At 47.5% G+C, this 10,103-nt stretch overlaps 1 protein-coding gene across 4 annotated transcripts; it reads right to left on the bottom strand.

Annotated features, from left to right (window-relative positions):
* Nucleotides 1-3,096: 3,096 nt before the first annotated feature.
* On the bottom strand, nt 3,097-5,805 carry LOC123051287 (UDP-glycosyltransferase 73C4). 4 transcript variants are annotated; one of them, XR_006423998.1, is made up of 3 exons: nt 4,546-5,805; nt 4,286-4,481; nt 3,097-3,866 (listed from the first exon to the last, which is right to left on the bottom strand). XR_006423998.1 is itself a non-coding variant. In XM_044474130.1 (2 exons), exon 1 carries the CDS (start codon nt 5,781-5,783, stop codon nt 4,320-4,322), a length of 1,464 nt encoding a protein of 487 aa, XP_044330065.1. In that variant the 5' UTR covers nt 5,784-5,805; the 3' UTR covers nt 3,104-3,866; nt 4,286-4,319. The 4 variants fall into 4 exon arrangements, 2 of the variants coding, with proteins under 2 accessions (XP_044330065.1, XP_044330064.1); XR_006423997.1 differs by lacking the exon at nt 3,097-3,866 and adding an exon at nt 3,978-4,186; XM_044474130.1 differs by having other exon boundaries at nt 3,104-3,866; nt 4,286-5,805.
* Nucleotides 5,806-10,103: the final 4,298 nt, after the last annotated feature.

Below are 10,103 nucleotides of genomic sequence, written 5' to 3'. Positions count from 1 at the left end.
ATCTCTCATTAATTTTATACTCCCTCTGTAAACAAATATAAGACGTTTGGATCACTATTTCAGGGCTGTCACATTTTAGTTCTCAAGATGATGCTTGGGAACCACAATGTGGTGACGGCCTAGGGCTGCAACTTACCTGACTGTGACACTGTCTTCTCGTCCAAAAGTGCAGCGTCAGGCATGGCGAGAGCGAGGACCTCAACAATGTTGAGACGTACCTTGGTCGCCCGTGGGTGAACCACTCCCACACCAAGTTTATAATGTAGAGTTACCTCAGCGCATGAGCTCGTGGACGCTAGTGGCTAGGTAGCCTGGAAAGGCTGGACGATCAGGTGAAGTTGGCGGTCGTGACGCGCACCTACGCTACATGGAATACAAGAGCTATGCCCCCGGGCTGCCTCCAAGGTGAAGCAATGCGTCAATTAAGTGGAGCGGCTATCGCCGCGACATCCATTCCCGCGATGCCGCCTAGTACACTGTCGAGTGCTTCATCACCGGAAACCAATGGCCGTCTGACAGTCAGGTCTTCTTCAACCCCGGATTGTAGCTAGCTGATCACGCATCACCCAAGTGACTAGTACATCACATATTCCAAATTATAAGACATTTTGAATATTTCAATATAGACTACATATGGACTGAAATGAGTGAACAGACACACTAAAACGCGTCTATATACATTTAACTCAGAAAAAATAAAAGCATCTTATAATTCGGAATGGAGGGAGTATATTATGATCACATATATCTCATGCACCACATGCATGTATCGATCTATCCTATATTTTTTTGGCGGGTTATTTCTTTTTTGACGGGTATCGAGCTATCCTATATTCCTATGATAACATAACGTTGCACTATGTGGACATGAAAAGGTGTGGGGTGGGAAAAAAAATCCCCACGGGCTAAGTTATGCATTTTGTTTCTCACCCCATCTGATAGGTGGGGCCGGTCAGGCTTATTTTTCAAGATGTCACGCCGCCCGGCCATGCTGTCCACATAGTTGTTGCCCACGTGGCAATTGGACGGGTCAACTGTATGCCAACTAAGTGAAATATGTATGTCAAGTCATACTAGCGACCATATTGAGGCGCTTAAGCTACTTTAGTAATTGTATTTAGGGTATTTTGAAGTACACTGACCAAAGTGAGACACTGACTCGCATAGATGAAATTTTCTCTTTTGTTATCTTGTAAGTATGTGGAAGCAGTCAATAGTGGTTTTGTTGGGCATAGTTTGCTTTTCTTTGTAAGTACGAATAGCAATGTCAGTGCAAATGTGAGTGTAGGAACACCAACCTATCCATCTAAATATTTAACTATATATATGTTCTTAAGAATCTTAAGAATAACATGATGAAACAATTACCACTCTTGAATAGCTTTACAGATTTGTTTCATGACCATCTTTCCGCCAATTAGATGTGGTAGGTGATCCTTAGTATTGATCTTTGCTAGTGTTGTGTCGACATTCTTCATTTGTTTGAACATGTGATTCTACGTGAACATAGATGCAACAGTATTTGAATTTGTTATTATGATGGTACATGGTGCAGTTAGGTCTAGTAAAACAACATGCAAACATGAGTAGAATGTTGTCATCGTCATTGATTTAACAAAATCAGGAGGGTCACTGCACAACTTGTTATTTGCTTCAACCTGATGTTTTCTCTGACTTCTCGTGGAAGCGCTATCTCAACGAGAAAAGAGATTCTCAAATTTCTTTACCTAACAGAGAACTTCCTCTCTGGAAGCATACCTAATTCAATAGGAAATGTTTCTTCCCTCACTTCTATATTGCTCGGCCAAAATAGGTTATCGGGATTAATTCCGGAAAGTTTGAGTCGCATTACAAAACTGCTTGACCTTGACCTAAGTTTCAACAGTTTATCAGGTAACGTTCCATTTCCTCTTTACAACATGTCATTACTCAAAATCTTTAGTATTGGTAGCAATGGCGTTTTTTGACATATAGCATCTCACATTGGTTACTCTCTACCAAACCTCCAGTCCCTGATAATGGGAAGCAACAGGCTGGATGGTCTGATCCCTGCTTCACTAGCCTGTGTGCGAGGGTATTAAAATCAAAATATTACCCAAATGGGGAACTCCTTGACACATCCTTTGCTTCAGACGCCTCTCAAGCATGGAAAGGTATTGAGCACGGACTGGAGCTCCTCAAAAAAGGTCTAATCTGGAGAGTCGGTAATGGAAGAAGGATTCAGATCCAAAGGGATCAATGGATACCCAGGAAAAGCGGACTGAAAGTGGCCACATTCAAGAGACGGTCACGTTTGAAATGGGTTAACCAGCTTCTAACCTCTGACGGCAATGAATGGAATGTTAACCTTGTTAAGGATCTGTTCCATGGGTTTGATGCAGAAGAAATATGCAAAATTAAATTGCCCAACACCAGCGCTGAGGATTGTGTGGCCTGGCATAGTGAGAAAAATGGTATATTCACTGTCCGGAGTGCTTACAAACTGGGATTCCAGCTTAAACAGCTAGTGGGGGCTGATGCATCAAGTTCAGTATGCGAAGCCGACAATAGAAGTATTTGGGACTTAATTTGGAAATCCAAATGCCCTGAGAAAATTCGCATTTTTGGGTGGCGAGTAGCAACTGAAACTTTGGCCACAAAGAAAAACAAATGGAAAAGAACACTGGAGATTGACAACATTTGTAATATCTGTGGAAAGGAAACAGAGGACGAGTACCATGCTACGGTTGCATGCACCAAGGCCAGGGCGCTCCGCATGGAGATGAGAAAGGTCTGGGACCTGCCGGCAGAAGAGAAGTTCAAATATACAGGGGTGGATTGGCTACAACTGCTGCTGGACACATGCAGTATGGACGTACGGCAGAAAATCATGCTCTTGCTGTGGCGCGCATGGTGGCTACGTGAGGACTGCGTTCATGCAAAAGGAAGAGCGACGATTGGGGCTTTAGTCCAATTTTTAGTTAAATACCACAATGAGCTGGGCGGTGCTTACATGGGCAACAACGATCCAGAGGCAAATATGCAGGCCTTCAATATGGATGTATACTCATGCTGTAGTCAGGCTCTATCTGCAAGAGTTAAAGGGAAAAAGCCGATCTTCTCTGGGATTACTGCTCCCATGGCTGACAGTTCAATCACAAGCAGAAGCAACAACCCCAATTATGCCACACTATCAGAAAACGCTGACGAGACTGAGTGGTGGCTGCCGCCAGACAGCGGGACCTGGAAATTAAACAGCGACACATCATTCTTAATTAGTACTGGAGAGACTTATGCAGGCATTGTTGTCAAAGATTGTAACGGACGTGTTGCTCTGTCCATCTGTAAAAAACTGACTCCATGCAGCTCGTCCGAGGAAGCTGAAATGGCCGCCATCCTCTATGGTTTAGCAGAATTAAGGAAGCGCTATTGGGGGAAGCTATGTATCGAGACGGACTGTGCAAATGCAGCCACACTGCTGAAGAGCAAAGATGCTAATCTCTCCTCACTATTCCCTTTGATTACTGACGTGAGATACCTTATGCATAGTTTTGAAGAGGTGTCGATCAGCACAGTCAAACGAAACAGGAACAAATTGGCTCATGAAATGGCCGCATATGCAAGGAGGACAGGGGATGTTATGTATGTAGCAGATGTCCCATATGACTTACGAGAGGCTCTAGCAAATGAGTGTAATCCTGCCCTTGGGACGATGTAAGATGGCAATACGCCTTTTCTCAAAAAAAAATGTTAAATCTTCAAGCACTTGATCTTTCAAACAACTCGCATGGCTCCATTCCATCTCTCGGATCCTGGTTAAACTTGCGTCTTTACCATATTGTACCCAGCTGGCAACGTTGTCCTTGTAAGGAATGCTTTGGACGAATCTAGAAAAATATGAGATCAATGTCAAGCGTAGGACTTGAACTCTGGTAGGCTAAGGATACCACTATCCTTCTAAACATCCAACCACAGGTTGGTTCACGGCCAATTCATTCTGGCAGACAAAACATTTATTAAGGCTTCGTTTGGATTTCTTACAAGGAAAAAGGTGATTGTAAAGAAAAGAAGAAAAAAAGATCCATGGACACTACCCACGACATATTTTTATAGAAGAAGCTGATCCGGGTGATTTCGTGAAAATTCGCTTCGGACGGTTGTAGAACCTCGATCCGTAAGGATGCACAACTGTGTCCTTGCCACCGGGCTACAGCCCAGAAAAGAAAAGATGAAAAGCAAACAACTTACAAAATTATACGAACTCAGGCATACAGGTGAGATAAGATAGCTGATGAGACTGACCGACCATTCAATAGTAAGGATTTTGAGCAAGTCTGACTTCATATCGTCGTCCTTCCGGCACCGGCACCGGCAGCTTCCATGAGGTCATCTATCAAGCGGTGCAGATCACGGTCGGAGGATCCTCCTTCCGCCACCGCGGCGTGAACCTTGGCGGCCAGTTCCATGACTCTTCTCCTCGCCGCATCCCCCGGCCCTCCAGGCTGCATGAAGGTCGTCAATGCCCGTGCCACATCTTGGGCGGGGATTACCTCGTTTTCTTCATACCTCGTGCTCCGAACGCCGGCGCCGTCCGGCCACAGCCGCTCCCCGATCCCTAGGACCTGCGTGAGCAGCCTCTCGGTGATGAACTGCTCGAACACTATGGGCCATGTGAGCACCGGCACGCCCGCCGCCACCGTCTCCAGGACGGAGTTCCATCCGCAGTGCGTCACGAAGGCCCCCACCGCCCGGTGCCCCAGGATAGCCCTTTGCGGAGCCCAGGCGGTGGCCACCATTCCCCTGCCTCCAACACGCTCGTGCCACCGCTCCGGGGGAGACCACTTGTCCGTCCTCACCACCCACAGGAACGCCATCCCTGAGGCCTCGAGCCCGAGAGCGAGCTCGTCCAGCTGAGCGTCGGAGACGTGGGCGAGGCTGCCGAAGCACAGGTACACCACCGACCGGCTCGGCTTCGAGTCAAGCCAGTCGGTGTACCGTGAGTCGCCGGCTTCCGGTGACGACGGCAGTCGCGGTGACAGCGGGCCTAGCATGTACGCACGCTTCGCGTAGCCATTGCCCACGTACATCCCGCAGTAGTGCTCCTCCAGAGCTGGTGACGTGTTGACGGCCAGCCCGAAGCAGTCACCTTGCACCGCATAGAGCCGGTGGAAGGTGGATTGGCCACCCTTCCGTTGGCTCCTCAAGTACTCCGGCAGCTCCACCGCCGGCACTCGTATCTCGGGGGCCGGAAACCGAGGGATGGTGGTCACCACCTCCGGCTCGCCGTTGGAAACGCGGCCCAATAGATGCCGCATCGCGATCGTCGAGAAGGCACCGATGACGTTGAACGTGACGCATGGCACGCCGAGCTCGTCGCAGACGCCGGCGTTCCACATGAAGTGCACGTCGGTGACGAGCGCGTCCGGTGACTGCGCCCTGATGAGCGTTTCCTGGACGGGCCGCATCAGTGTATCGCTCAGCGCAGCCACGTCGATGCGCCATGCGTCGGCCTGCGCTGCCGCACCGAGGTTCTCGACGCCCTTGGGGAGGCCGTCCACGGCCGGGAACGGGTACGTCGCCACCTTCACCGGTATGCCACTGCCGTTCTCGTGCGGCTGGAGCAACGACCGGACGAGCGGCACGTTCGCCGGCGTCACCGCGATGGTGGCCTCTACGGCCTGTGGTCTGGCCGTCGCAAGGCTAACGGCGAGCTCGGTGAAGGGTCCGATGTGGCTGGAGGCGAAGAAGGGGATGAGGAGCACGCGCAGCTTCTTGCTGCTGCCAGTGGTTTCCGTAGAGGCCATTTTCTTTGCGAATTACTACTGCTAGCGGAAGGTTACCTGCGTGTGAATGGTATAAGTAGGAGTAGATGTTGGACTTGCTCAGTGGCGATTGATTGAAAGAATAAACTAGTAGTAGTAGGCTAGTAGCTCAATGCACGCCTACCACGTGGTGAATTTTTAATGAGTAAATTACTATATATTCCATCTCACGTACGCAGCAAATCTTGAGATTTTGAAACAACCATATGTGGTGCTGAAAATCCAATCTGTGACACACCACCCAAGTCCCAACAACTTTTTTTTTGAAAAGGAGGTCTTTCTCCTTTTAAAAAAGAAAAAAATCGTGAATACTATTGTTTACACCTGACACTTCCATGTTCCGATCCTCGCACGATTGTCAATCTAGAAACACCGCTATCTATACGAAGTATATTGGTGAGGGCATCTCTAACCGGTCCCTTTAAAAAATAGAGGAGTGAACCTTAATGAAGTATATTTACTCCATTAAATTTTGGAAATGTTAATGCCCACACGTGTGGGCGTTAGCCATCTCAACCACACGCCTTCATCACCGTCCAGCAGTATCTGCACGAATCTTGGCACGTTTTGACTGATTTTGTGTGCCACGTAGGACAAGACGTGTGTGTGGTGTGTGACACAGTTCGCCTACACGCCGGTTGCCTCCCCGCGGTCAGCGGTTGCCACTCGGGGGCGTGCGGTGAAACTGCTCTGCGCCCGCACACCACGCCCGACCGTGGTTGCCGTCAAACACGTCGCGCACTTCGCCCCCCTCCCCTCATGGTTCCATTTACTCCTCCCCTCAGTTACTCGCACAACCCACCCCGCAGTTCAGTCGATTGGAGAAGAAGGAGAGAGGAGAAGGCGACGGCTGAGGCGGAAGAGTCGACGGCATTCGCGGCCGTCGGTGGGACTCGCCGGAGCGGAGCGTCTTCGCCGGAGCGCCTACAGATTGAAGGTAATGCTCCCTCCCATGCTCAAAATCCTTGCCTGCATTTCTCCCCTCCCCTCCGTGGTCGATGCTTCGCTCGAGATCCATCGAGATTCAGGCGGGTTCGCGATGCGCCGGCGTTCCCGCCGGCGGCGTAGTCTTGTGCTTGCCGTTTTTGGTGGCATTGAGCAGTTTCGTCGCCGCCGCGCTGGCGGTCATGCTGGTGTGGTTCGGCCTGTCTGGAGCCACATCCTGGTTGTGCCTTGGGATTAGGCCGTCGTTTTTCTGTCCGATAGGTTCGCATTGCTTCGAAATGCTATTTGCGATCAGTGCAGGGAGAATTTTGGTGATGAATTTCAAGTTATGATAGTTGCCATTGAACCCTAGATCTAGGTAGTTGTTTTTCAAAGTGCAGTATGAATGCAAACATGGTAGTTTGAGTAACTATCTGCACCGTATGGCAACTAATTTCCTGATTGATTGTGATAGTTGCCACAAATATGTTTTCCATGTGGCAACTAATTTCGTGCACATGCTACGGCTGTTGCCACGCTGTAGGCATGGTAAAGTGTAGTAAATAGGTAGTCATTGCAGTTTCAGCAACTATGTGCACTGGATGGCAACTAATTTCCACATCAACTGTGTCAGTTGCCACATATATGCTTTCCATGTAGCAAGTATTTCTGTGAACACACTATGGCTGTTGCCATGTTGTAGGCAGGATAATGTGGCAAATTCACTGTACTACAACCCAAATTTGTGTTTTGCCACGCCGACTTGTGGCAACTGACAGGATAATGTGGCATGGCAAAGTATAGTAACTAGGTTGTCATGTCAGTTTCAGCAACTATGTGCACTGGATGGCAACTAATTTCCACATCAACTGTGTCAGTTGCCATATATATGCTTTCCATGTGGCAAGTATTTCTGTGAACACAGCATGGCTGTTGCCATGTTGTAGGCAGGATAATGTGGCAAATTCACTCTACTACAGACCCAAATTTGTGTTTTGCCACACTGACTTGTGGCAACTGACAGGATAATGTGGCATGGCAAAGTATAGTAACTAGGTTGTCATGTCAGTTTCAGCAACTATGTCCACTGGATGGCAACTAATTTCCACATCAACTGTGTCAGTTGCCATATATATGCTTTCCATGTGGCAAGTATTTCTGTGAACACAGCATGGTTGTTGCCATGTTGTAGGCAGGATAATGTGGCAAATTCATTGTACTGCAGACCCAGTTTCGTGTTTTGCCACGCTGACTTGTGATATCTGAACATATTTGGCCGTACTAAATGGCAACTCATTTTTAATATGAGGTCAGTGTGTGCATTGCAATTTCAGGTTGTTCAGTAGATGTTTTTCAACGCTTTTTTGAATTTTGTGTTGCATTTTAACATGGCAATTTCAACCTAGCACATTTTGCCTTTGAACACATGGCAACTCATTTTTGTATGAGGACATGGTGTGAGCTGCCACATTTTATGTTTGTGCAGTGGAAGATTTGTGCCTTTCTTTCGTAATATCTTGTGCTAACATGGCAACTTCAACATTTTGTTTTAAATGCATTACGATCTGTACATTTTTCAAATGAAGCTAATGTGTTTAATTACCACATTTATGTTTTCGACAATCATATGGGTGCGTGTGTGTTCGTGTGATATTTGCCTTCACTATTTTTGCCATTTCAATTGAGCCCATGTGGCAAGCACATTCTGTTAGGTGGCAACTGCTTACTTCCTACATTTCATTTCCACCCTAACAATTTGGTTTGTTCTTACCTCAGCAGAATTGCTCGCGGCGATCATCAAAACGATGATGATGATTTCATGGATGCACCGCAGCAGAATCAGGCAACTGGACGGAGAAAAGACGGCGATGAGGTAACTGTCCACACCCCTCCTTCCCCTGCATATGTTTTTGGATGCCACATCGAGCTTGCAATCGTCTGTTATGAACTAAATCTTCATGACAGTGAAAACATGGCAACAAATGATCATTTGTCTGTTTTGCAGAAGAAGAAACGTACTCGCAATAGGGCCTCGCAGGAACGCCTGACTTCATTGACCGACAGATTTACCGACGATCAGAAGGGAGCTGCTGCTGAGATGGGTATGCAGGCTCTGATGGATGTCCGGTGCAAGAATCTAGTGAACCCTGTATGCGACTGGCTTGGTGAGATTTACGACCCCGCCTCCAGGGAATTTGTGATTCCGGGACGTGGAAGACTGCTGTTGGACGAGGAATCCGTGTTCTGCACTTTGGGTGTGCCCCGTGGAGAAATCAAAGTCCCGTACGAGGTCAATAATAAGATCGAGGAAACATTGTTCCCCCGTTTGTTTCCTGGGTTGGAATCCATGCCGAACACGACTTTCCTGGCAGATTCGCTGCAGGCCATGACAACCCATGGCGAGGTTTTTAAGATCAAGCTACTCATGTACCTCATCTCAGCTGGTTTCGCGCCGACCACTTCTCTTCGCCCAAGCAACAAATGCTTCCCCATCCCGGTGAATGATCTATCTATACTCCATTATTTCCTTCAATCTTTTGGCTCCGATGTCATGTGTAAGCTACTCACTGCCAATTTTTTTGATGTTTTTCCATTTGATTTCTGATGCGTCAACTTGTTGTCCTGAAAATTGTGCCGTGCAGGCGAAACTGAAAGATGTGAAGAACATGAATTGGTGTAAGTTCATCGCCGACTTCCTGCATGATGCATTCTCAAACAAGATGTACCAGAAGGGTTGTCGACTGCATTTAATGGTATTTTTTACCAGTCCTTTTTGTGAACACTCTTTAACACCTTTATTTATGCATGGCAACCATGATCATAACAAGATGGCAACTGCCATCATGACAAGATGGCAACTGCCATCATACCATGATGGCAACTAGCACAGACAGATGGCAACTTCTTCTTTTCTTTTCATGCACTTCAACTTGATGATTGTAGGAACATACATTAGCTTGTTTTTGTAAAATACCATGATGGCAACTGATTTTTTTCCTTTTAAAATTGTTGTACATCAGCTCATGTACGTCGACTGTCTTGATCTGTCTACCGTGGACTTCACTGGGACAGGAGGCCCGCCTCCTACACACAAGTTTGCTGTTTCTGCGTGGACTTACGATGCTGTCAAGGCTGTGCTTGCTGCAGACAGGGTAACTGATACCAAATATGGAAAACTGCAGGTTAGTTCTGGTTTCTTTCTCTACACGGCATTCTTACAATTTTTTGCTGCATAACATATGAAAAAATCCTCATGTGGCAACCGTCTGTGGCTAACAAGAGATGACTACCTTGTTAGCCATGGCTGTCTGCGCATGGTATCCATGTCTCACTCCACATGGCAACTCTGTCATCCGTGCTGAAACTTCTAGTCTCTTC

The sequence above is a fragment of the Triticum aestivum genome, chromosome 2D, assembly GCF_018294505.1.
Source record: "Triticum aestivum cultivar Chinese Spring chromosome 2D, IWGSC CS RefSeq v2.1, whole genome shotgun sequence".
Classification (NCBI taxonomy): Eukaryota; Viridiplantae; Streptophyta; class Magnoliopsida; order Poales; family Poaceae; genus Triticum; species Triticum aestivum.
The sequence above is the reverse complement of the archived record's forward strand: the minus strand, read 5'-3'. Positions and strand labels throughout refer to the sequence as shown.